Consider the following 27,543-nt stretch of genomic DNA (forward strand, 5'->3'; position numbering starts at 1 on the left):
ACTGTATGCCAGATTTGCTATTTGCTCTTGTTTGCATGATAGTATTTCTAATATACTAATATGATATGGAAATAATGGCACATCACAGTTCTTTCAACATATTGTAACACTGCTTTATCATATTAGGCTAATACACTGCGAGAGTTGATAGCACCTCTCCATGTCAAATGGGATCCACTTCTCTTGGCACTGAACCGATTGGACTCAAAGGTTGATAAACTTATCATTAGAGAATTGGCACGGCGGAGACTCAACTTCAGCCTCTTGCAAGCAACCTAATGGCCTCCGTTCAGAAAGTCAGTTCTTCCTGAATAACTTTGATGTTTATAACAGAGAACAGACCTGTTAAAGCATAGACAACCACATGCCTGGATATGAGGCCTCCAGGAAGGTGTCAAAGGGCATGGCCAGTCTTTTGAAGAATGCACCCTTTCCACAATGGGACTAGGCACAAAGTCAGATCCAGTCTACATGGAGCACATTTGCAGAAAATATTACACACACACCCCCCACCCCCCGGCATGGGAGAACGGAAGGGGAAGAGGGTCTTGGCAGGGGAAGGGCTTTGATGTCACTCAGTTTTGTTCTGCAGACTTCGAGGAATTAAAGAGAGATTCAGCCATGGTAACTGTAAAATCCTGTTGCTTGTACTGAACTCCAGTGAACCTGTTCAGGCCAACTAGGCAGAGTCATGCAGCATTAAAGCGAGCTTCACGTTAGTGAAGGAAATCACTTTACTTTGTCATGCTAAACTAAGTGTATTCTGTCAAGTGGAGGTATGTATAGACATTTCAGAGATTTCCATTTATCTAATGATTTGTAACGAATTACCAGAGGGTACACTGGGATCATGACGGAGAAGATACCTCGCGCTGAGATTTATTAGACTCTGCAGATAAACTCTTCAGTTCCTCTTTATCTTCTAGGACTTAAACATGTGAGTGATGCTGCCTGGCCAACCAGGCACAAAGTATTCTCTGTATAACACCGAGACTCCAGAGGGCTGTTTTGGGGCCAGTATTTGTCTGGATGTCACTCGAAGTAGATTCAGATATTGTATTTATCATTATGTTCCGGGTCCCCTATGGGTTGATGTTTGCCTCTATCTCTGTGATTAGAATGTGGATTTTCCTTAATATATTTGGCTAAGGGTGTATTGTAATAATGTTAATGCTAATTACTTGATATTTCATACTATCTTACGGGGAGATACTTTTAAAAAATGTATTTTGAAATGTTTTCTTTCTGTTTGCTCAATGTATGGTATTGCATTATGTTAATACCAATAAAATTATATATATATAGTTATATATATTTCCCTTTTATAAAGAAGTAAATTATGCTTTTTTGCCTCACAAACAGGAAATGTGCAGTGAATAAAATTACATCATTCTGCCTTACAGCAGGTGACAAAAGCTTATAATAGTTTTAATATTCTTTTTTGAAAAATAAAAAGTATAGTATGACAAACTAGCTGGAAATTCATCAAAATGCATGTTTTGTATTTCTGCTCAATGGGACTGTCACAAATCAACCTAAATATTTAGCAATGTTGTTTTGGCATCTTTAATTTTTTCTGATCAAAAACATACACTGTATTGCTACTATTAATTACAAAACTATACTGTCATAAATTTTTGCCTGTTGGCCAAATAGACAAACCCACTGAGTTTTTATGACTCTCTTGTCTGTAGGAATTGATTTTAAAATTTAATTTAGTGCTCTTTCCAGTGCTTGGCAAAGGCAGAATTTATTTTTTATATAAGGTTGCCTTTGAAGTACCTGCTTCTGCCAGGTCTGATAAATCACTGCTAAGTACATAGATTCTGCAACCTGAAGGATATGCCATTAAAGCCTTGTTGGAATGGCCTGCAACCCCAGCCAGTCCTTTACATTCTGTCATTAAATTCCATAATTAGTTAGAGGTGAAATGTTTTGGAAATGAATTAGAGAAGCAGAAGCAAAGATGTGACTCAAAAATGTCCTTTGGCTGCCATTTGAGGTTATACCGTTGGCTTATTTGCTGCTCGTAGCCAAAGGCCAGCATATATCTGTGCTAATATGAATTAGATTGTCTTCAGCTTCCTCTCTTTCTTTTCCCCATGCTTTCTAACATATTGTACTGAGTATCTTTGTTTTGCAGAGGCATTCAGAAGGGGTGTAATTAGCAGTCCCTAGCATTTAATTGCATACACATTTGTTAAATATTTTCTGTATGCCTTAAAATAAAGTATAGAAAATGGCAGTAAATGTTTCTTTAATGAAAGCATTTGATTTATTCATGAAGTCAGGATTTTTTAAAGGTGTTATTTTGGGCTTAATAAAGGAAATAAGCCACCAAATTTTCAGTTTTGCCTTTGCGTAACCATCGTCTGTCAGGGCTGATGTTTATTTCCTTTCTCTTGTTTCTTTTGTGTGCAAACACATTCTGCCCAGTGGATGGGGAACAGACCTTTCCTGGGTGATGACGTCAGTTATGAGAGACATCCTTATGTTAAGGTGTATACGTGTTCACAAGTTCGTGATGACATCTGATGACATGAGCAATGCCTAGAGAAGCCACATGGTATTGCCTGTTTCTCATCACAGTAATAGCTCTGGTTCTCAAAGGTAATTTGAACTCTGTGTGGTGCTTACAGACCGTGGTGGTGTGATGGGCATTCAGCAGCTGACAAGGGGTGCTTTGTATTAGGCAGTGTCATGCCCTACGTAAATAACATGTAAATCAGAGTGCAGATTAATTAGTCTGGAATCTAATCAGTGCAGCTATCATGATGTGCAATTATAAATCCAATGAGAAATCTGAATATCTGAATAAATATGACTTCTTCTGAGATAACATTTTTAGAAATATTTCAGGCCCCTTTCATAAATGCCTCAGGAGGTGCCTCCCCAACAGACTGTGGTGCATTACAGAGGTAACTAAGAGAGCTGGCCCCCACCCAGACTGATTTGCTGTGTTTCTTTCACGTTGAAAGTAGGATTTCAATTCCTAAGTGATGCAAGTGTTTCACTGTCGGTGCTACATTTCCATATAAATAAGCAAACTTGTGATGCAGCCCAAAGTAGAGTTCATTTTCTCAGTGGGTGTTTCTTACCAGGAATAGTGTTGCTCACCAGAAATGCATACCTCTTCCATTCAGGCTTTGTTTCAGGTATCAAGCCCATAAACCTTGACAGGCATTGCTGTTGTGCAAGCATGACTGTGGCTTGATTCTGACTGGTGAGTAATGTCACTGTGCCCGTATCATTTGTCATTTAACTTTTCACACCATCATGTGCTGTAACAGCTTAGGTTTGTGAAAAAAAAAGTATTTTCCTGAAGGAGTAATTGCTTCCATGTATCCCTTGTGAGGTGTATCCATAGGGACATCCTCATCCTGTTTAAAGTCACAAGCATCCCCAAACATGTAGTGGTTTACCCAGTTTGCTTCAGCTACTGGTTTACCTCATAAAGACAAGTTTTTCATTGTTTCTGAACTGTGAGAACTGAGGGGAAGCGTACCATCAAAATGTAATTGCTCTGTTTATTTCACTTCAACATCGGTAGCTTGTGGTAAAATTAAACAGCACTTATATCGATGTGTGGCACAGAAAAATGTCAAACTCTCTATTTCATCATGTTAAAATTCTCCCAGGGAGCCACTAAAATCAGTTCAGCAGATCGAGGTTAAACTGATGCTTTCTGAGGCAACTTAATGAGTAGAGTACTGTGTCCAAATACCAAAGGATAACACTGCTGCCAAAAAGCTCTGCCACTGATCAGAGTTCCTTGTTACTTTGGGAAGCTTTGGAGTTATTTCCTCTTTCTTCTTATGCTCTCTCTGAAATCACGGCCCACCAGTATAAGCTCATGAAACAGCAGGGCTGGGAGCAAATGAGGAGCTTCTCCTGGTGCTCATTCGAGGTGTGTAAGAGCTGTCAAGAGGCAGCACGAACAGAGCAAGCTAATTATTCCCTCTGCCTGTGTTTTCCCTTCTCACTAACATATTAACCTATTTGCTGGCACCTGAACTTCATTCCTAAGTGGATGCTGAAAATGCCTAAATGTTGCTGTCAGCACAGCAACACAGGTCTGCAGGGAGAAACCTGGAGGACTGATTATTTTTTTTAATGCCAAGTTTAGTGTCAGCTGGTTTTACTAAGCAATTCCAGTTGCAAGGAAAGCTGAAAAGAGGTGATTGCCTCTGGGTGTGAGACTTCTAGTAAGACCAGCACAGGTGTCCCATGAAGCCAGGAGGTTGAACATGCTCCCACCTGCTGCCTCACAAACTGCAGTCTGTGGCAGCAGTGGCTCGCAAGGCTTGCCATTCGAATATCACCAGAAGGGTGACCTCAGAGGAAAAGAGTTTTGCAGGGATCTACTGATCCAAGGAAAAAAAAAACACTAGTGCCATAAATAGTTCACAAATAGAATTAGATCTTGCTGTCACAGCAAAAATTTAGCATCTCCCAGGCCTTACAAAGGCTAGGGTTGGATCTTCTAAAAGTGGTTATGGGTACCTAACTGCTTCTGATTGAACTTGGTTCAAACAGTGGAAAACATCTGAAATGCCTTCAGAAATCTGTCATATGGGAGATGACTTTTCCACTTTCCTGCACAGTTCACTTTATTTCAAGAAACCAATTTATGCTCATATATGTGAGAGGCAAGGCAGCCTCGTATCGTTGAGTGGAAAACTCCAGCATATTGCTGAGTTCTGTTGTGTTCACCATTTCAGTGAACACCCTTTCTGGGAAATATCTTTTTTTGCCTGGAGGTTTTCATATACATTTACATGTACATGTACAACTATCCTGGTAACCCAAAAATACTTCTGCTTTAGAAGAAAGGATGGTTTTATACCATATAAATTAATACATGTTCTCTGATCCTCCTTCACTAATGTTTCACCAAACACATGGGTGAAAGCTTGTTTTTAAACACTGCTTCTCCCTTCCTTGATTCAAGTCTTTGGGAAAAATCCTGCACTTGCAGATACATGGGGCCAATCAGGACGGAGGATTACACAAATCAAAAAAAGGGCAGGTAAAGAGAAAGAATAAAGAGAAAAGGGTTGCAAAGGCCAGACATTGCACAAGAAGCCAACAGCTTTTCTTCAGCTTGCTTAAACTCTTCATCAGTTGTGGAAAGCATTATATATACAAGTATATAGATACATGTAATATGCACAGGTGTGTATGGCTATACATGCACAGGCATACTCACAATCCCAGTCAGGCCTTGATTTTAATGTGGCATAGGAGATGACACAGGTTTCTGTTTATGCTTTAACAGGAAAATCTGTTCTGTATTACACAGAGCAGTTGATTAGCAGCTGTCTTCCATGTAGACCTGAACTTCATCTCATTGCACTTCCTGCCAGGGTTAAATACTGTTACTTCTTCTTTTTGTCAGTAATGAGGGATGTGACTTGTATCATTTTCCTACCAAAAACTGACTTTCCATGTCACCATGGCTCCCCCATACCTGTGCAGGGGTGATCTCATATGCAGCACGCAGCTGTGCAGACACGATCTCCTTGTAATTGTAATCCTTTCATTGATTTCACCATTTCATTCCTTTTAGTTTGTAATCTGGGAGGAAAGGAAATACCTAGTTTAATCTGCCTGACATCCATCCAAATAGTTTAAAAAATGACTGTAATTCCTGGTTGTTTGCGTCCTAAGCATTTGGGTATCTCTCCCTCTTGTGCAGTTGAACTCTAATGATTAACCCAAACAGCAGCAAAGACGGATTTAAGCCTTGCACATCCTTCTTTGGAAAATTTCTTCTCTCCCTTCCCCTCCAACACACCTAAAACCCATATTGATCCTTCTGCTTTTTAACTTTAAATATAAGGAGATCTCTTCTGTCTTCCTCCTAACTGGTCTCTTGGGTTGGGACCCTGTGGCTATGTTACACTCCCTGCTCCTACCTGCCTATTAGCACACTTGGGCCAGCAGATAGCTGGAACTGGAGCTTGATAGTTTGATGCAGGGGGCCTCCCCTTCCTAAGGGATCAGCAGACATAAGTCTGTTGCACTACCTACCTGTAAAACCATTGCAGAACCAGGTGGGATTTGATAGACCTCTTAGTTAGACATGGCATAATCAACATGCTGTGGCATAAGAAGATTACAAAAACCCTTTGGTTGGTCCTGGGATTATATCACTTATTAGTTAGCCTGTGGTAGGTAAGCTTCTCTGTTCCCAACATATGTGCGTCAGAGTCAAGAAGGCAAAGAAAAATCAAAACAAAGCACCCAGAGATTCATGCATCAGGGCCTGTTTCATCTAGTTTGAAACCATTTTCTAAAGGCCAGGGATGATCTCTGTTTTGGTGGAACATTTACTAACACTCACAGAAAGTCTGGGGAGGCTTCAGGTAGAGGCCTCCCCTATATGAAAGGGAAGCAGTAAGTTGTAATTCAAATTGGAAGAAAATCTTTGGAATTTGTATGGGGGGAATAACATGGCAGCTGTGTAATCACATAATTAGTGATGTATTCTAGCAAAAAACTGCCTCCTTAAGATCCTGAGAAAGCTGAGCTGAGCTGGTTCCTCTGCCAGAGTGAGCTCACAAGAAGGAATGGAAATGGGAGTTAACATTTCAGTGGAGCCAGGGGGTTTCAGTCTGACTGTGCCTTGTTCTCGCTCTGTCGCAGACTTCGCAGCAGTTTGGCTTTCTCAGGATTTGCAGAGGGTGTAATTTCATTCAAATGCAGGGCTAATCGCAACTAGAGCAGTGGGCGTGCATGAGAGGGAGTTGCGCAGCGAAGGAAAGCACATCACTAAGCTGTAAAGGTAGCAAAGAGGATAGCTGGAAAACGGAGAATGCCATCAGCAGTGTCCATCAGTCAGGGAAAGAAGTCTAAAGACAATGGGATGAGCCTGGGTGGTGTTAGTAGGCACTGGCAAAGCACAAGGTGGACTCAAAGGAGAGCCGTAACCTTTGAAAAATCTGTCCTTGTCAGCACAGTGGGTGACAAAATTTATGATTGGCTGAGTTGTACTATCCTTGTATGGGCAGTTGTATGCATTCGTGGCCCCAGGTTCCTCTGGTGCCTCACTGAAAGAGGAAAACCATGCAAGCTTCTGGTGGCTCAAGCTTTTACAGGGAGAGTGAGTCGCCGAAGTGCAAGAACCTCTACTGAAAATTACCAGATGTTATTCCATATACTTAAAGCACATTTTTGAGAAATGTGTGCCTAGAGATTCTTTGTGTCCAGAGGAAAATGTGTTAGACAGCTGGCTTTGCAACAGTGACCTTCTCCATGATCCTATTTCAGTACCATCTTCCTGAATCACCAGTTTACAGGGACCAATCATCTCTTGATCCATGTAAATACCCAGTGATAACTGTTTCTCTCCAGTCACTTTTCACTCGAGTGTCTGATGTTCTTATTTATTGCTCTTAGGATTTTAGTTTATAAGAGGGAAATAATGGAAAGATGAATAGCCTGACGGAGCAAAGAGGTGGTTGCATTTAGTACATTGTGGAGCTCAGCTTATGTTCTTTTCAACAACAAATGACAGCACAGTGTAAGAAACCTCACCAGTTTTTCCTAAATGCCAACAACCCAAACCATTCCTGACCTCTTAAAGTTTCACCCACAATCTCTCTCTCCAGAGGAAACATTAAGGTGGGTACAAATATTTGCTCCATTTTAAGAAGCAAGGACGAAGTACAAAAGGTTCAGAAATTCTTCCTTGTGGAAAGCAGAATAATGAAAAATAATAACACACCATTTACTAGACTGATGTATTCTGAATGTAATGCAAATGGCTTTGCATTCACTTGAAGACACAGCAGATGCTTCACTGTTACAAAATTCATTACCTGTGCATTTGGAAGATACAGTTCTGCATTTAGATTTTGTGTGCTGCAGTTTATGAATCTTTATTTGTAGTCCAGAGTTACACAGTTGTTCAGTCTTGGGTGGGGAAGGGGATAAACCTATTGCTTCAGAGAAGAGACCCTCCTTTTTAGTTGTATGTGAAAATAAATACCTGACAGTGTATTCAGAGAAACAAAGAGATGCAACCCATGACTCAGCAGCCAAGTGAGGGTAAAAAACAACCTGCTGCATTAGAGGATGTTCTGAGGTCATCTGCAAATCCCATTAAGCCACATTTTCTACTTGAACAAGTCAGTACCTGAGGCCTTACTCTTCCTTAAGGAGGCAGCCCTGCTGTAGTAGCATGACTCACATACAAATCCATCAATTTAGAAAAAGAAAATACATTTTGAGCTCAGCTGTACATCTAATCAAGTACCTCAGATGCTTTATAGTGCCAAGGGTTTCACCAACACCTACAGGAAATCAATCAAAGCCTTTAGCAGAAGGGTGAGGGAGGGGAGATTCATGTGTAATCTCATTCCCGCCTACTGAGAGCCATTGGGAGCAGCAGTACCAGCACCTTCAGTGTTCCTCTGGAAAGTATTAAGGGCTTGGGATGTGTTATCATGACACTTGCTGCCCTCTCCCCCGCCATGGGTGGAACAAGGCAGCATTGTGCCCTGTTTAAGTTTCCCCACCCCCAGCAAGACATTTAAGGGAAGGGACCTGCTCTTTTTCTTCCCTGCGCTTTCCTTTATAGGAAATCCCAGCTCCTTTTATACACACCTTCCACAGCTGCAGTACCGAGGCAGTGACAGAGCCTGGGGGAGGCAGCCCAAGCTGCGTGGAGGTGATGTGTTGATGCGTTTCAAAGACCTGTCATCAGTGCTCTGCTGACTAACCCTGCCTGCATCATTCCCCTGTAGTCCTGTGCCTCTTCCCGTGCAGCCTCAGAGCACGTTTGGAGCAAGGGTAGAAATCCTCTGTCTGCAGCCCCACTGAGGCTCACATTAGGTGCCTGCCCAAGAAGATGAGCCCTGAGGAGCATCAGCCATGCAGATTGCCAGGCCAGTGGTGCAGAAAGGGAGGGCATCACAAGCTCCCCAGCCTGGCATTTGAGCTTGCACAGGCCATGCTGCCTTCCAGGTTTATTAAAGGCGCCTGTCATTCAGGTCCTTTGCCATGTTGAGGACCTCTGGTGGTTGAGGAAGCCATGGGTTTTCAATGGCAAGCCTGGATGTGGTGTGTGGTTGCTGGTCCAGGCTGTAGATCACCTTAGCAAAGTGATGACATGGAGCCAAAGCACTGGCTTGCTTCTTCAGCAGTTTGTCCCTGTACTAATCCCACTAATTCCCAGAGGATACAATGTGGCAATGCTGCTGGGGAGCATAACGGACAAAAGATCTTTCCTGCTTTGCACAAGGGTAAGAGAGAAATATAAAATACTCGTGTCAGATAGAGGTGGGTTTTTTTCCCCTTTGCCATTTAGCAAATCACTCCCATTCCCCAGCTGTCAGAATGGCGGACTTCAGTATTCAGCAATATAAACTGATGGATAGATCCCAAACATCTGATCTCATAGCTGCATGGACTTTTGAAGAAAGCATAGAAATCAAGACTGTGGAGGATTTTAACTGATCCTTGAATATTTAGATACTGACTTTTTTGCCCTTTAATTAGATGGTTTAATAAGAAATCCACAAGAAAGAGAAATTTATCACATTTCTATTTCTTTAAAGTCCTGGCTGCCCCTTACAGTGATAAACCCAGCTCCCCAAGCAAAGTAGCACACGATGAGAGGATTTAGGGAGCTCTGTACAAGCCCACAACACCTCCATCAATAAAAGTCCTCAAACCCTACTTGACTTCCATATCTCTTAAAAAGAAGTGCTTTAAAAACAGCTACCTCCTGAAAAGGTAAAGGGATAAACTGGTAAGAGATATAGCTAAACTAGTTGCTGTCTGCAAAGTTCTTTGATTGCCTAAATATCTCTACAAATGCGAACACTTTTTGTGATGGAATGTAGAGACTTGGGTCTCTGGAGTTCTTGCCTGATACTGAGGTGAGTAGTTGCTATATTGCATGGTATGGGCTTCAACGGGAAGTTGCCTTGGGTATCTCCTAGAAATGTCACTTCTAAACACTAGCTGACCTCCAGGTTGATGCTCGATAAAAAATCCCTCTCTGAATATCTGAGAAGACTGAGGTTCACTACATATGGGCACTTTATCATGTACTAACCTTTCGTGTAGTGGATGGAGATGGCTATGTCTTGGTGCACGGTCACTCACAGAATAAAAGTAGTGCTTGAAACCAAACAGCTGTAGCCTTCCTACAAGAGCTTTCATGAAAGCATCCTGAGGACACAGGCACCTTGGGGCAGGAAAACATACACCACTGTGAAAGCCAAGTTGGATAGAAGGGTCCCAAGGGCTCTGAAGAGAGCTGGGCGGCTGTGCACAAGCAGTGGCCAGCTGTGTTGGGTACAGTGGTGTTGGTGTGAGAGGGTCACCACTCCTGGTCACCACTCAGCTGCTCCATGCACTTCCCAAGTTTGTATAGAGTCATCAAACAGTTTCTTCAGAGGTAAACGGTGTGTGAGAAGTTGAAATGTTTTGATGCCTTCTAAACGAAGCATTTCAAATGCTCCTATCAGAGTAATATTTCATCCCCCGCCTTTGCTCAATTTTCCTTTAAAATGCTCCTGGTGTTAGTTAGAATAAATAGTTTTAAACCTGTAGTAAACAAATAAATAAACAAACCTATAATGCAAACAGCTCTGGTTTGGTTTGCCGTGAGGCTGGGTAAACTGCCATGAATGTGCTCTTATATTAAGTCTGTAGTCTGCTAGTGAACCTTCAGATAATAGAGTAAGAAAACAAGTGACAGCATTACTGACTATTAAACAACACTCTTGAGTATCAAAAATGGGAGGCAAAAAGAACTGGACTTTTCTAGGAAGGAAATGACATGTCCTTCTAAGGCCACCTTTATAAATATAATCTTGAATGCCATATCAGCGCTCTCGGGCCAAGATCCAATCCCTGATCACCTTCTTCAGCAGGATGCTTTCAGGGCTTCCTTTCCTTGTAACAACAAAGTCACCAGCATATTTAACTGCAGTACTAGAGATGAGATCTCTGCCAGTACGCTACTTTAATATTACTACATCTTGCACTATTTCTCTTTTTTTCCTTTTTTCTGTGTGGGTTGACTGTACATTCTTGAATGTTTTTTTCTCCCTTTCTTCTGAAGGCAATAACAAGAGGAGGAGTTACAATCACAGCACTTTTTTCTGCAACTTAGGTTGTGAAATGTCTTCCTTATGGTCTAGTTAAACCTGTTAAACATTTTGCAGAGGTTTTTTTGATAGATCTTATTTAATCACATTAATGATTTTTCTCTATTTTTTCCTTTTATTTTTTCTTCTTTTTCTCATTACAGTTGAGACTATAAAGGAAAAAACAGCAGATTCCTTGCAAGATTTATACAGAGCCTTGGAGCAGGCCAGCCTGTCTCCTTTAGGAGAACACCGGATTTCCACTAAGCTGGAGTATAAGAAATCTTTTATAAAAAGATGTAGCGATCCAGTAGTCAATGAAAAACTGCACCAGCTGCGAATTCTGAAAAGCACTTTAAAGGTGAGATAAAAGAGGGAGGAAAAATCCTGCCCCAGGGTTGGATCAGACCACATTGTATTTGGAGATTAATTGTGCGCAGCTGTAGTCCAGGCTGAACCTAGTGTGCAGAACAAGGAAGACATGGGAAAGAGCTGGTCACTTAGCAGAGAAGAATGTGCCTTGGGAGAGCAGTCAGAGTGAGTGGGATCAGTTTTTTTTTCTGGGCAGATAAAATCTCAGCAGCTGCTCTTCCTCTAGACAGTTTAACAGAATTTGAAACCAAATTATGGGAGGAAACCTTAATCCGTTTTTTGTCTCTGAACATTTTCATTTACCAGAACCCATTCATTCCGTAATTGCCTCAGTCTAAAGTTAAGCAAAGGCAGCCTTTCAGAAGGGAGCAGTACCTTTTGCAACACTTGATTAATTTCTGATTGCTGAGATTATCCAGGAGGAAACTGTGAGCTTGCTTTCTGTGTGAGGTGATAGGATCATTGTATTTAATTAGTAGGATTGATTAAATAAATAGATAATGGTGATGACAGATTTTAAGATTTTTATGGTTATTCTAAATGTACCACAGCTCATTTAGCCTCCCTGTCAGCCTTTTTTTGTTTGTTACAGCAATTTCAATTCTGTCCTGATAGAGATTTCAGCAAACAATATGCTGGATTTCCCCAGGGACCCTGTTAACTATATTAAATTACCACATTTTAAGACACTAGATAATTGGACAGTGGATTTTGTAACAACTTTCATCAGAGTGAGCTTTATCAACATTAATTAATTCAGTTCTCCATCACCTAGAGAAGCATTTGAGCAATATTATTTTCATGCTGTGGGGCTCCCATCCTGAAAAAACCTTACACATGCTTAACTTTCTGCACTGTATCCTCTCATTGAAGGCAAATGCTACATGTGGGTGAGTGAGTCTTTACAGGATTGGGGGTTGGCAGAAAACTCAAGATACACAGCCTTACCACATGACTTCTTGTCCTGGGTTCAGCAGTAGCAGTCATTTTTCTCCTTTTTAGTAGCTGGTGCAGTGCTGTTTTTGACTTTCAGCCTGGGAGCAGCACTGATAACACTGATAACTGTTTTTAGTTGTTGCTCATTGATGTTTAGTCTGACCAAGGACTTTGTGAGCCTCATGCTCTGCCAGGGAGGAGGGGAAGCTGGGAAGAAGCAGAGACAGGACACCTGACCTGAACTAGCCAAAGAGGTATTCCATACCACAGCATGTCATGTCCAGGATGTGGAACTGGGGGCAGTTACCTGGAAGGGCTAGATCACTGCTTGGGTTGGGCTGCGTATTGGTCGGTGGGTGGTGAGCAGTTGCATTCTCTTCCTTTATTATTTCCCCTATCTTTATTATTATTGGTGGTAGCAGCAGTGATTTGTGTTATACCTAAGTTACTGGACTGTTCTTATCTCAGCCCATGGGAGTTACATTCTTTTGATTCTCCCCCCCATCCCTCCGGGAGCAGGGGAGGGAGGAAGGGGTGGAGTGGGCTAACAGCTGCCTGGTTATGTATTGCCGGCTGGGCTTAAACCACGACATTTCTACAAGCATGTGAAACTGAAACAAAATCAAAGTACTCAGACATGTCAGGGTGGCAGGAGGTTCACACTGTATCTGTGCTTTTGTACATGGCGGGATTACTCACACCAAAACTGTGGTTCAGTATCAGCAGCTTGCTGCCACGCCTGTCTTCCTAGTTAGCATTTATTGATTAACTGAGCTACATTATGCCAGTAGCTTCCTACAAATGGAATTGCTTTCCCACAGGGAATTCCAAAGCCAGCACAACCTCTTGACCCATCAGATGCCTGTTCTCATGCTTGGGACTTCTTTCTTTTAGACCAAGAAAAGACAATTTGTTCATTCTCTGTCCATGAGCAGTATTTTCTAAACCTGTCACCATTCTTGTTTGGACCATACTACTGGTAGTCATCTGTACCCATAGCTACTGCTGTTACCTAATCAGTTACTCTCTCTTTTTATCAGTGCTTTTGATTTCTCCTTTGTGAATGCAGCCAATTGCACTGGCCTGTTGGAGTTGGTGTTCTGAACTTTCCTGGAGTTTTATCACATTAATAGTAGCCTGAGACAGCCCTCCAAAATGCTTCTAGCTTTTGTTATCCATAGGCTCTCTGTCCCATTATCAAAGTGCTTAACAAATGACCCTCTGCTCTCTTCCTGTGACCATTCTTCTACCGGCAAGTATGGGCTGGTATTGCAGAGATGTGGATACTAGCCACAATCTGCAAGAAGCATGTTATGGTAGTTCAAGCAGAGATATGGTAATTGGGAGTCCCCATAGTTCAATTCCCACTGGTCATTCTCAGCTTGCACCTCTGTTTCTGGAAATTAATATTCTAGTGGATATCATTAATTTACTACTGTTTGCAAAGCATGAAAAATACCTCTCAACCTACTGCTTATGGGTGACATCTCTCACCCTTCTCATTGTCTCCCATCAGCATAGGCTGAGACAGTTTAATATTTCTCTTTAACATTCTTCCAGAAAGATTTAACGTACTTATAGTATGGACATGGAAAATGTGAGTTAGCAATGAGGAGTGTGAAACCTGTCTGGAAGAGAGGATAGAGTGGAGATTGATGGCAACCATACCATTCCCATGCAGAGGAGTAGTACTGGAAACCTGTATGTTATCTTTCCAGGGCTTATGTCTGTTGCATCCAACTTTCATTGCTTGCAACAACCACAAGTGTCTATGAGTATATCTGAGGCTTAATCTGATCTGTACTGGCTGCCTGTTGTCTCTTGATAAACTAATCACTGGCCAGTGATTATGATAGAGTCACATCCCCTGCTTCGATGATGGTTAAGGAGATACCAGCAGCTACATTAGATTTTATCCTTTTCTGCCTTCTCTTTGCCACTACAGTGGGAGGAGAAGATTGCAGCCAGCCAGCCCATCACATACACTGGATCTCTAATGAAGATGTTTTATCATTAACTTGGAGGTCCTTGCACAAGCCTTTGCAATGTAACCCTCAGATGTCCCCATGACAAGCCCAGTAAAAAAGATGTAGCTCTGCTGGCAGGCAAGAGTCCATGTGTCTGCATCCCACAGAGTACTTCTTTTGCTGATCAAGAATTGTAAACAGATGACACTTCTTTGTGTGAAACCCATCCTGAGAAATGCAAGCAGCTAATAGTAAACAGTACAAGGCTTGCTTTTTCTTGAGCTGAACAAGGGGTGAGGAAGGGGAATAGGAATGTTTCTGAGGATTCTGGACAAGGCAACAGAAGCCCTAGCCATGCAGGGTGATGTGTGACACACTGAAGGAAGGGCTTCTCTTTGTGAGCCATTATAGAGCAGTCAGATAATCTCCCTGCTTTTAGGGACTCCGTGGCTTGAGTTTGCTCCCACCATTCTCTCCTTCCACCCATGAGACTGACCAGCCACTCACATTGACTCTGCTTATTCTTTTTCTCTTGCAGGCCAGAGAAGGAGAAGTAGCTATTATAGATAAAGTTTTGGATAATCCAGCTTTGACATCTAGAGACTTTCAAGAATGGAAACAAATGTACCTTGATCTCTTCACGGACATCTATCAAAGCAGCACCCCGAGGGACTCTGTTAATGGCTCATCTGAGGTTGATGCACTTATAGCTTCCTTAGCGCACACTTACTCTTACATTGAAACGCATGTATAAAGGTGTCTCTTTTTGCCCATTTGCTACACTCCAGCCCTTTACTTAAGTGCGTAAAGTAGGTTTTATATCAATATGTGGGAGTTCTAGTAAATTATATTTTAATGTTACTCAGCTGTGTAAAGTAAACCTTCAATGGTCAACAGTACCACATCTTTAATGAGGATTTGTATATTTTATATGCTACCAATGCTCTGCTTGTGTTTACCTTCTGTGAAATAACAAAAATAATCTTTAGCTATTAAAGAAAAGTATTTAAAAGCATTTTTGGAAGATTGTGGCCTTCATGCAGGAAGTTCCACAAGCTAGGGTTTTGTTATCGAAGGTTACTTTTACAATGATATTTTATATTATATAATTCCAGTATTGCATTGCATTTTTGGAGTGCAGGTACTATTTTGGTGGTGGAAGAAAACTAATTTTTATATTTAATGAGAAACTCTAGGAGTTTTCTTAAGTAACAGGGAAAAAATGTAATGCAGCGCTTGTGTTTCAGTTTTGTCAAACACACAAAAGGGTGAAAATCAGCAGACAGAAATTATTGAAGGGAATTTAAGTATCAAAATGTTAGGTCTTATTTCCTTGTGCTTTTGTAAAGCCTGCCGCTAAGATTTACTATCAGGGCAAAGAGATGCTGGTTTATATGCTAATGAAGACCAAATTATGTGTTAGTTGTCTCTTAACCACATTTGGTTGATTTTTTTAAAAATTAGTCATGGTACTGTCATTTATGCTGCTTTTGTACTGAAGGTATCAGTATAATGTGTAGATTTTTCAAAAGAGAATAAGTAGACTTTGAACATCCTTGATAGCTGCATTTCTCTTGCCCAGAAAAGCAGCAGTGAAAAAGGTTCCCAACGAAGTGCTACAAATCTGAGAGGCTTTGAAAATTCCCACAATAGAAATGGAGTGAATACGATTTTTCATGCAGTCTCCTATGTGTTTTCTGAGCTGTGAAATTTGGCTGTATTGTATGAAGGGAAAATATGTGATGGGAGCAGAGCTGAGCAGAGAACCTGAAAAAGTGAGGAGTAAAAAAGCCTCTGGTTTCCTTTTGAAGGGAAAGTGATGCCTCTGGGTTCTGATGAGTTCACAAGCCAATTAAAATGTTTTAAACTTCTATGAGATGCAAGATGTGCTGGAGACAACCCAGTGAATATGAGTAGAAATAGCTCCTTAGAGCCAGGCACAGGCCTGGAATAGGAAAGTGGGAGGGAAATCTTAAATCACGTATTTACTTTTTATGGGCTTGTTTTTCAAAAGTCATCAGAGCATGACAAAATATTTCTGCTGCTTTTCAGTATTTTGCTGCATAAATTAGAACTCACAATGATTTAATAATGCTCATGTGAAAGGGAAAAGCCTCCTTTATACTCTTTACAGCAAGCTGTACTCTTAACCAACTTTAGACTATTGCCTGTACAGCTTAGTGAATGTACTTTAAAGTTTATGAGCTCTGATATTTCCTGGCATCCATGAAGGGTTGAAGGAAAGAATGGATAGATTTACCTTCTCTCTCCTTCTTTCTTTTTTTTTTATTCCTCTTTCTCTCCCTCATTTTCCTTCATTCTCCCCTTTCTCTCCTTTTCTCCCTCTCTTTTTTTTTTTTTGTTTTATTGCATTTGGATTGCAAATGTTTTGCAGATTTTGCACAATTGTACAGAAGAGTGGCCTTTCTGTAGCCCATTTTCAGTAATCCTGTATTCAAGTCAATATGGATGACAAATCATGTATTAATGTTTGTATAGAATTCTGGATCCGGTGTAATATTTGTACCATTAGAAGACTATTGTTTGTATAAACTGAACATTTATTTACTGCATGGGTACTGACTTGTATATTAAATTTGTGAGGTTTTTTGTAAATTTCTCTTTAAAAATGCTTGACTTGAAATGGATTGTGCTATTGTTCCAAGCATTTAGATTCTCTTGCTATTGTTTTACTGGACCAAAAGTAAATATATTCATATAAAAAACCTCTTTATATCTGATGGATGTATATGCACATTGTGTAGTTGATTCCTTGTCAAAACCAAGGCAGCTCAGAAGACTTAGATCTGTTGCTATGCAACAGCTATTCTGCCTGCACTTTACATTAGTAAAGTCAGCTTGATTGCTTTAAAGGTGAAAATTAAACATTAAGTTTTTTAAGCTAGTCTAGTGACAAAGAACATGTGTCCTCTCCATTGTGCTGCCTTCTTTTAAGACTATTAAATGTTCTTCTATATATATTTTTATTGTATTAACTCTCAGCCTAGAAAGGGAACACTGTAAAATGAAGTACAATAAATTTAGCTTTTAAATGAACACTTGTGACTCAGGATTCAATTTACTTCATACCAAAGTGATTCTGCAGCATCTGGCCATTTTACCTGCATTTCACAGATACACAGTGTTTAAAGTACCCTCATAATCTGTGCCTTCAAACTTGTCCAGCATGGCCAAAAAGTAAGGCTTGCTGTTTCATATGTAGGCAGACACTGAATAAAGACTTCTGACAACATTCAGTTACCTCTCTCACCTTCATCCTCTTTGATGAAAGTAAACCTTTTCTGACTGCAAGATTCTCGCAGATCATTCAGCAGCTATGATCCATTTTACCCTTATGAGCAGGTATGATAAAGCAGCATGTGCTACTGAGGTAAGTTTCAAGGGATTAGTTACAGCAACTCCTGTAACAAGGCTAATAATAAGTATACCACTTCAGCTCTGGCCATCTAAACTAACACAAGGTTTTGGTACAAAAGAAATGTGCTGTGCTGGTCTTTAAAATGACACAAAATAAGCATCTGAAGGGCATAATGCAACAAAAGCTGCTCAGGGAGAAATGACTTCTGCTAAACAATCACTGTTTCAACTCATGGCCATAACTTGAGTCCATATATCAAAAAAATCCATGCTTTCTGTCCAGTAATTTCATGCTGGTTAGCTAAGATGTTCTTTCCTTGTATGTAGCATATCGAATAATACCTTTTCCTTGGCAGCATATGTTATTAGTTCTCATAGGCATCAATTTTCTAGTCTTTATACAGTTCACTTTTATTTTGCTTAGCCATAGTATAAGAATTCAATGGCACTTACCAGCTAGGAAAATTACCTCTGATTAAGAAAACAGAAAAGATGGATTATATTTTTTTAACCTTTGAAATATCGGACTTGAAAAATTAATTGCTATCTAGGTATTATTCTTCAAAAGTCAAGGATTACGATTCTTGCACATTGCCTCAAAATGTGCCACTTGCTACATCCTTCCTTAATGAGATAGGCTTCCAACTCTGTAATTCCAGCACCTTTTCCCATGCTGGAGCCAGACTTCCTTGCATGTTTCCACCAGGTGTTTGGCTTATTAAGGAAAAGCTTTGACTCTGACACATTCAGTGCCATTGCAGTTTTCTTCTTCTTCCTCAGCACCACCCTGATACTTGTCCCCTGAGATGGTTCTTCCTCAGTGTGTGAGCTCAGCAGTTCAGCCGCCTCTTCTGCTGGCTGTCAGTCTCCTGCTCATCGGCCAGTTCGGAGAGTTGCAGCACCGCGCACTGCAGCCCACACCAAGGCGAGGGAGCTTTGCAGATCTCTTCCCAGCCATCATTGTCAATGTCATAACCGACCACATCTTGCGTGGGGACTTCCTGTGAGTTCTGCCATTTCTTTCCCCCAATAAGAAGAGCTGTTTCCTCTACCACTGCCAGACCATAGCAAAATCGATCATAGATAAGTGGTCTTAACCGAGTCCATTGGTTTTGATCAGGATCGTATCTTTCTATTTCAGAGAATGGTTCATATAATCCTAAAAAGGTGAATATGGCTTCTCTGATTGTTGCCATCTGATGCCCAAATCGAGCAATGCTCATGGGTGCTTGTTTCACCCACTGCCCTTCAAATGAGCTCAGAGAATATACATCCTTGCTTGTGCTGGCTGGATCTGAGTACTTGCCGCCAGAGATGTATATAGTATTCTTGCAAATGGCACTGGCATGGCCATGCATCTTACATGGCAATTCCCTGGCCTTTGTCCATCTGTCCCTGCTGATGTTGTAGACTTCCACAGATGAATGCAGTGACCCATCCCCACCCCTTCCACCAATAGCAAAGATATCCTTGCCCAAGACACAGCAAGAAAACTGGCATCTCTTCTCCAGCATGCCTGTGATTTGGGTCCATGCGTTAAATCTCGGGTCATAACGGTAGACCTTGTTTGTAACCAATAGGTTCTTTTCGGTTTTAGTGTCACCTGGAGCACCATTTTCTATTTCCCCACCCAAGACATAGAGGAAGTTCCCCACCACGCATACACTGTGGTTCTGCACCCTGTCCTGCACCTTTGTGAGAGCTCGCCATTTGTGATTGTAAACGTCGAAGGCCACCACATCTGTGACAAGCCCCCCACTTGCTGTTCCTCCCCCCAGCAGAATGATGCGAGTTTTCTCATTCCTTAGTGTGGTGGACTTATCCTGCAGGACAGGCTGTTTGTAAACCGATGTATGGTAATTTATTCCTTTAATGATCAAGCACTTAATACTTGATGAGAGGGGTACTTCCGACTGTCTGTAGGCTTTTCTCAGCTCTTCCACTGGGATGAGACCGTATCTTATGTGCTCTAAAAGGCTGCTTGTGTGAACCAGCCTGGATTTATCCTGCTTCAGCCAGAGCAGCACAAGATTCAACAAGCAGGTTTCTTTCACTATGGGGAGATCTGGTGATTGAACCACTGCTAGCAAAGACCTGAAGTTCAGTTCGAGCAGTCCTGGCAAATCCAAGTCCAGCAGTTTCCAGAGATTTTTGACAATATATTTTTCTGTTGCTTCTAAGGCATCTGGCAAGTAGAACTTCCTGGCCACATTGGCAGAGAAGCAGCAGTTTTCCAAGGCAAGGTTGTTAACTAAGTATTGATTGCACAAGCCAATAGCGTCAGTCACTTGCAAGTAGCTTGCAGCTTCCAAGGTATCCTCCAGGCTTTCAAAGGAAAGGGGCAACAAGGAAGTGTAAATGAAATCCAGGACATGCTGGAGACCAGTGGGTGAGACAACTTGCAGGTGAATTACACTGGCCTTAGACTCTTGGGTGTAACTTTTGAACATAGCTCGGAAATAGTCGCTGGAGCATGCCAACAAGGATTTGTGTGCAGGAAATTCATTTTCCTTCACTTTCAGCAAAATATCACACAGAAAGCCCTCTGATCTCAGGGTCTGATACTGAGCGAGTACGGTGGTGCAGTGCGCTTTACAGTAGGACAGAAAGTAACTCATGGTAGGCAATGCAGCACTTTCCCCTGAAGTTATTAAAGTAAAAATGCAATTAGACAGTGAAATAGCTGCCCTGTTCACTAGCCATTGCTTGAGTGCCCAGCAGACCTCCAGCTGTTAGAGAAAAGCCCAACAAAAAAAACCAAATCAGTCTCTTGCCTGGCAGAGGGGGGACAGTTAGTAGATTGGTAGTGAATTCAAGGCATTCCTTTATAGAAAAAACAGCTGAATGTTGTAACAGCTGTAGGATCCTTACTTTTCTTGCCTCTGTCACTTGTGCAAGGATGAAGGGTCCACGGTTGTGCGGAGCACTTGCTTGGCTGGCCATCAGGTGACAGATGAGGGAGCTAGATGACAATCCCAACAAATGATAGTTTGTGTCTGCTCAGCCGTCGCCCTCGACCCTTCTTGCTCTGCAGGCGCATTGAATAGATCCTCTCTGGCTCGCAGTGCATGGCTCTGAGCAGACACGGGTAAGAAGGGAGTGCTGGCTTTTCTCGTCTCCTGTTCGTATTTCAAACTCGAATGAGTTTAGACCTCTCCACCCCGGGACATCAGTGCCCTTATCGTCCTCTTTTCACACTCTCTCAGGAAGCCCGAGCTGAAGATCAAATCAGCACCCAAGGATTACTACGTGAAGATTTTCTGAACCCATAAATCTTTGACTGGCAGGCACTAAGACAACCAAAATATCATGATTAGTCACTGGTTTGATTTGACATGCATTTCTCAGCTCTTTGCTTCACATGACACCGCCATAACTCACAGCTACCAGAATAGCCACAGGCACATCCCCTCATCCCCTTTGCCCAGGAGCCAAACCCAGGCAGGCGAGCAGAGGGGCCAGGGACTGGGCGGGCAGAGGAGCTTCCACCAGCAGCCACGGCCAGAGCAGCTGACATGGAATGATCTGGCTGGAAATCACAAGGGTAACACATTCACACAAAGCAGTGACAAAAATAGACTCTCCCAGTTCAGCCATAATAAACCAGACCCTGTTTATAGAGGAGGCTTTGCATAACTGTGCTCTCGGTTACCAGCTGGGAATAAACCTGGAGCCCCCAGGGACAGGCAGGAGCTGACTCTCTCAGCTTCCTCATTTTCAGTATGGCTCATTAGAAACGTGTACAGGGATTACCCCTGATTTTCACCCAGGCCCTTCAGCGTCTAATTTCTACCAGGAATAGTAGCTTTGGGCAGGCTACGCATTTTGACCTCTTAAAGCTTGCTTTTGTTTTTCTGTATTTTTCTCTGTGTAACTCTGGGTGGAGGTGTTCAGGAATCTCCTCCTGACACCTTTCTTTCCAAGTCACATACACTCAGGACCTGCAAATCTTGACAGTGTCGATAAACACTGGACAATGACCCTGCAGACTTGGGTGCAGAGGACGATCCTGCAGAACTCAAAGATGTCAACTTTTGCTCAAGCCCAAGGTAAAGACTTTTTCCTGCATTTGCTTATATTTATTCATATGATGTCAAGAAATTCTGGCTTACCCCTGTAATCAAGGACTGTCTGGGAGCTGACTGGGTACTGATGTGGAGCATGCATGCTGTGTGACTCTTCTAATGAGCTTAAACTGTCTTGCTAAGCAGACTGATACCTACAGACTGATACCTCCGCTCTGTTTGTGAAGGACTCAAAAACCACTGCTTTTTTTGCTGAATAGCTCTAAAAATTGATTTACTGCTTGAATCCACTTTTGGTCATGACATTATAAACTATAAATCAGGATCTTGTTAAAAAAATCTTCCCCCTTGCTAGCAAAATGACAGTATGGGCAGTGGGGATGAAGTAGAAAAGGAATGTCTTGTTTCTCTTTTCCAGTGGCTTTGCCTATGTCCAAGTTGGGACAACTCTAAAGTATTTCAGGTATTGTTAGCAAAGCTGTGCAGTTGAGTCCAAGCTTCTGGTTTGATGCTTTTCCTGCTTTGGCCAAAACAGACACAGGTATGTCTGTCACCACTTAGCAGTGATGTGTGTTGGTGATGAGGTACCAGGCCTTAAAGCTCCCACTATTCTTCCACTCTTAAAGATACTGCTTTCTCCAGTTTAACCCCATAAGGTACCAGATTTCAATAACTAGAGGTGCAGATAAACCTCCATGGTTTCAAAACAGCAAGCCAGTACTGTGCCTTCACACTTTCACCGGGGGGCTGAGCAGTGAGTGCAGGGGTGCGCACAGGCTGTGCCTTCAGCACAGGACTAAGTTTGAGGAGAGCTTCTGCAGCAGTTCTGGCATAAGCAAGTCCTAGCATCATGTCTTTTTAGGCAACAGTCCTTGTCCTCCATCAGCCCTTCACCTGCGCAGCCGCAATTGCTCTGAGGCGAGGGCTGGGAGGTGACACAGCCAGGAACTGATGATTGAAGAGGACTGTTGGAAACCCAATAATCCAACAGCAGAGACCTGTCTGTAGTCCTGGTCAAGTCCTCAGCCTCCCTCACTGGGTGGACTCCCAGGCAGATGTAGATCCCCAATTCAGAGCACAGCAGAGGTTAGACACTGGCTGGGCAGGCATCTGGGAACCCACCACTGGGAGAAACCCTTGCACATGATGCCCACCAAATGCACAGAAACTGGACTGGTCTTCTGTTATTGAGCCATGGCCAACAGCCCCCCAGCACTGGTAAAGTGCCTTTTGTATGCCTGGTAAGCCACAGAAGCTGGGACTGAGGACACGTAATTAAATCCTACTTTCCTTGGATCCAGATGCACCAGAAAGGGGTCAGAGATCTGGCATGGGCAACAGTGAGTATTGCCAGCAGAAGCCAAAACACACTTCCCCAGTCAAGTGATGCACTCCAAGACCCTGAGCAAGGCCAGGCCAGACACTGCCCAGGCTCCCACCAATCTTGCTGGCATGCATAAAGTACCATCACAGCATCGTCTGCAAGCACTGAAATGAGGCCAAATGAGGCACAGTCTGAACATCCATGTCTATGCCCAGTGATGCCATGTTAACCAAGCTGGTCGTGCACCACTTGCTCTCCGAATGACTTCCGTATATGTGGCATAGTTTACGCAGGGCAGTTGCCAGCCGACTCCAGTGTGTTGCCACAGGAGCCAGCACTGATTTAACTAAACTAATTTAATACCTGTGCTGGATAAGCAGGTTGTATAATTGCATGCAGGTTTGCTGTGCAATTCCCTCTCAGACCTACTTCATCTTTGTGGCAAGCCAGCTAATAGAACTAGTAAGAATTATGATCTTTATAAAGCTGTTTATTTGCCCAGAGATTTTTTTCCTTTCACTGATGATTGGATAAAAGCCACCTCCTCTCAGTCCCTTGCTCTGGAGTGACAAAACAAAGGTTATCATTATCAAAATGAGGTTTCTCCCTGCTCTGCTTTTAGACATTTAGCAGTGTCTAACTAAGGAGCCTACTCAGCCAGCACCTTCCTTTGTTGACAGACAAATTATCTCCAGGCAGCATCTCAGGTCTTTGGCACCTTTGGAGGAATAGTTAAAGTCCATTAGCAAGAGAGCAGACAGTGAATAAACAGCTAACAGTACAAATCTTAGGAAGAGACAGAGCACTAGGTGGGATTCAGTCAAGCCACGATCTTATATTTCTCAGCCATAATTTGGAAGATCAGATCTAATGTTTGACTCACTAGTTGGTGCTTAAAATTAGGGAAACATTAGTGTTTCAGTGATATTGATTTGCTGGGAATAGATAATGCATTTTTAATCGTGCTCCATTTAGACTTTAAATTATATTTAGATTTTAGGCTTTTAATATACTCCTGTTGAAAACATTGCTATACTATAGTAGGCAGTCTGCAATAAAAAAGAATATTAAGAGGTGTGCTGTGGAAAATACTGGCTTCCATGCTTGCAGCATTTTTTTTTTCCTGTACAAAGCTGAAAAATGGTCTGAATTTCAATGCCATGTTCAGTTTAATCTTGCAAGTAGACCATCAGTTAATAAACACTTCAATTATCATTGTAAATTTTCCCAATTATTTTTTTAAGAGTAAAGGTTATAAAAAGAGCTGTACAAGTAAAATTAGGCTCATTAGTAACAAGTGGCTTACTGTGGAATATTCATTACAAAAATCCACAGTGGAGAATTTCTAAGCTACACTTTGTTCCAGAAGAAATCAGTGCAGTCTAGAGGACAAAAGAGCAAATGCTTCAGATGCTTGGTAATGTACCGCATGAACAAATATAGCAGAAGTGAGCCAAATGATGAAAGCAATAGGGATGATGTAGCATACATATCTAGATATATATCTAGAAACTTACAAGAAAGATCTTATTGATTTAGGTTGTCTTTTAAAAAATCATTGGAATAGAGTCTGTACTTCACCCTTGAATAATCATTCACAATAGCATATGGGTCACCCCATCTATTTAAAGCAAAGGATGTTTAGCCTGGGAAGGCAGTCTTTAAGAACATAACAGTAAGAAGAAGACATTTTCTTGCAGCTAAAAGCAATGTCTGGTGCAATCACGTCTGTGTATAAAAGCAAACGAGAAAGTTACCAGCTTGGATGAGGTGGGCTTAGGCCATGAGGTTTCCATTTTGGCAGGAAGAGGCTGGGGACACATGTGGTCTTAAGCACTGTCTGGGTGTGAAGGAGCTGGAAGTCCCCATGGGCACTCTCCCCCACAACAGTTGGGGAGAGGAAATCAGTGCAGACCAGAGCATCCCCTGGCCCATCAGAGAAGTCTGCAAGCCTGGGTGCACCACATCCCTCCATGTGCCACCTAGGAGGGGTCTGTGTCCAGGGACGATGCTGGCAAGAAAAACTTTAAGCGAAAGCCTCTGTCTGCCACTGGGGAGAAGAGGTTTAGCGTGATCAGGTGTGTAAGCAGGGATTCCAGCCAGAGCCTGCTGTTAGGCCATGCCTGCAAAGCCACACCTGCTTGGCAGTTTTCTGTGGTTATATGGAAAAAGAGGAAGCAAGGTGGAAATACCATATGCACACCTGGGCTGGGGATGCCATGCCCCAGATGGGTTACACTAACACTGGGTACTGGGATGCAAGAAAGCATCCTGTGTCAGACTGTGGAAGGCAACATGAAATAAGAGTCTTTTAATCAGCTGGTGTCTCATTTGTTTCCTCTCCCTTTTTTTCAGGCTTCCTTCCATTCGCCTTCCATGAAGACAAATGTTGTTATGGCTTCCATTGCCCTCTCAGTGTGTTAGACATGAGCTTCCACGGTGAATAAAAAAACAAATTGGGAAAGTTTTTAACTTGGGTTCCCATTTCAGAGCGGCTGCAGTGGGATGAGTCAGGCATGCAGCTGCAGAGTAACAAAGGTGAATCTGTATTTTAATGAGTCCATTTCAGAGCAGATATACTAATGGCCTTCACAGCACTTCGCAGAGGAGGGCAGAGGGCTGCTTCTGCTCTTGCAATGGTCTGGTGGCAGGAGAGGTGCTCTGCATCGAGGCATTGCTTTTTTTCCCACTGAAAGCCAGGGCTGCCCAGGCTGCAGCTGGGGCAGAGATGGACCTGCAGCCCCTGCCTGGAGTGCCTTTGCTCTGTATCCAGCTCAGGGCTGCTCAGAGACCGTGTTTTATGTTGACCTTGCACAGTGAGGACATGTACACTGCTAGCTGAAGCTGCTCTGCTCACTGGTCACTTCTGTACACATGGAGGCCCCCTTGCTATGAAAGGAGCATTTCTGACTCCTGTGAAACACTCCTGTCTCCCCAGGACCTTGTGGCTGGTTGAGCTAGGTTCCCAAACTTGATTTGCTTGGGTATTACATGTACCAGCTTTGGCAAAAGCTGCAGCCTCAGGCAGTGTGAAGCGCTAGTGGAAGGAGAGCTGCGTCTTTCCCTTTTGCCTGTGGTTGGATACACCCAGCAGCTCCCCGCTCCGCCCCCACCACAGGTGGCCCAGAGCACGCTGACAGGGTTTCCTGTGGTCCTAGTGATGCATGTAGCCAATATAAAACCAATGTAACTGAGATCCACACCACATCTGAGAAAATAAGGAAATGAGAGGTGGGTCCCCGTGTTGCGCTGGTTTCTTAGTGCATTCACTTCCAATTAGAACTAGGATATGCTTTTACAGGGATAGAAATCTAAGCAAAAATCAGTTCTCAGGGGCCACAGAGGAGAAAACACAAATGAGATTTTCTTCTATTAGGATACCGTACAGGTGAAGTAAAGCTGTGGACTGCAGAGGTCTCTCTGAAATCAAGGTGCTTTTAGAATCATAGAATAGTTTGGGTTGGATGAGACTGTCAAATGTCATCTAGTCCAACCCCCCTGTCATGGGCCGGGACATCTTCAACTAGATCAGGTTGCTCAGAACCACATCCACCCTGGCCTTGAATGTCTCCAGGGGTGACACATCCATCACCTCTCTGGGCAACCTGTGCCAGTATTTTACCACCCTCACTGTAAAAATGTTCTTCCTCACGTCCAGCCTGAATTACACATCAGCTGGTTAGGATTCAACTCTTCCATCTTCTTCCATTCCCTAATTCACATTCAAGCAACTGCTCTGTGAGATATAGACTGTTGCTTTGCAAAGTAAAGGTTATGGTGTAATCACCTGCTGTTAGCACTGTTAGTCTATGAGATAATGAGAGCCTGATGTCCACTGATCACTAAAAGTGTTCCCAGAATCTGTGCACTATATCATCATAGTCACCATTGTTAGCAGAAGCAGCAAGTTAACCAGTGACTCAGACTTGGTCCCTCCATGATCTGCAACTCTCAGGCTTACCTTTGGGACTGAAGGAGTTGTGTCTGCGCCTGCCAATCCAATTTCATGTGCTCACAAACGCTGAGGTTTGAGAGTAGGAGAGAACACTAAGGGAGAGCACCCCAGCCCTCACTCCGGGTGAAGTGCTGCTGGAATGAACTGCACATGCTGAAGGATGGATGATGGATAGCAAACCACTAATTTTGTGGAGGGCTTTTTGTCTTAACGACTTCTGACTGAATAAAGACATGCTGGACTCTGGCAAAGGCATTGATGGGATGTGTTTTATTTACCCTCCTAATCTTCATGAAAGGTGCATGACTAGCAATTTGTCAGGCTGTGCTCAGAGACTGTCCATAGTGGTACAAGGTAGCGGTGGCCCTGCTTACCAAATAGGAAGAAAGATATCTCCTCCACACTAGACAGTCTCTAAATTCCACTCCTGGAAGAAATTTCTAGGGTAGTTACAGGAACTGGACTACACATGTCAATTTTT

General features: G+C 42.6%; 2 protein-coding genes and 1 long non-coding RNA gene across 9 annotated transcripts in view; 2 read left to right on the forward strand and 1 right to left on the reverse strand.

The window, feature by feature from the left end:
• Positions 1-17,437, forward strand: part of CNKSR2 (connector enhancer of kinase suppressor of Ras 2) — a 214,763-nt gene extending 197,326 nt beyond the window's left edge. For 6 of the 7 annotated variants that reach the window (XM_061453247.1, XM_061453249.1, XM_061453250.1 and 3 more), the window contains 2 exons: positions 11,270-11,466; positions 14,919-17,437. In XM_061453247.1, the coding sequence (XP_061309231.1) occupies positions 11,270-11,466; positions 14,919-15,134 (413 nt within the window). In that variant the 3' untranslated portion in view covers positions 15,135-17,437. Of the gene's footprint in view, positions 1-126; positions 2,343-11,269; positions 11,467-14,918 lie in introns of those variants that run through there. The other variant, XM_061453254.1, reaches the window with a different exon arrangement.
• Position 17,438: 1 nt separating this feature from the next.
• Positions 17,439-20,728, reverse strand: KLHL34 (kelch like family member 34). The gene is made up of 2 exons (XM_061453255.1): positions 20,630-20,728; positions 17,439-20,487 (listed from the first exon to the last, which is right to left on the reverse strand). The coding sequence occupies exons 1-2, from the start codon at positions 20,699-20,701 to the stop codon at positions 18,589-18,591; spliced, it is 1,971 nt and encodes a 656-aa protein (XP_061309239.1). The 5' UTR covers positions 20,702-20,728; the 3' UTR covers positions 17,439-18,588.
• Positions 20,729-21,677: 949 nt separating this feature from the next.
• Positions 21,678-25,579, forward strand: LOC133269240 (uncharacterized). Its single transcript, XR_009743385.1, has 3 exons — positions 21,678-21,807; positions 23,730-23,867; positions 25,463-25,579. It is a non-coding gene; the product is annotated as an uncharacterized LOC133269240 (long non-coding RNA).
• Positions 25,580-27,543: the final 1,964 nt, after the last annotated feature.

This window comes from Pezoporus flaviventris, unplaced genomic scaffold (assembly GCF_033815535.1).
Source record: "Pezoporus flaviventris isolate CSIRO_AGI_PZ_B2104156 unplaced genomic scaffold, CSIRO_AGI_Pfla_v1 ptg000015l, whole genome shotgun sequence".
In the NCBI taxonomy this organism is placed as follows: Eukaryota; Metazoa; Chordata; class Aves; order Psittaciformes; family Psittacidae; genus Pezoporus; species Pezoporus flaviventris.

What these genes read in the sequence shown, in the direction of transcription:
- KLHL34 (XM_061453255.1), bottom strand. Translation starts at nt 20,701, where the DNA reads ATGGCCAGCCAAGCAAGTGCTCCGCACAACCGTGGACCCTTCATCCTT. An exon ending in AAGTGACAGAGGCAAGAAAA is followed by an intron (nt 20,488 to 20,629) that starts GTAAGGATCCTA and finishes TTTCTCTAACAG; the next exon opens with CTGGAGGTCTGCTGGGCACT.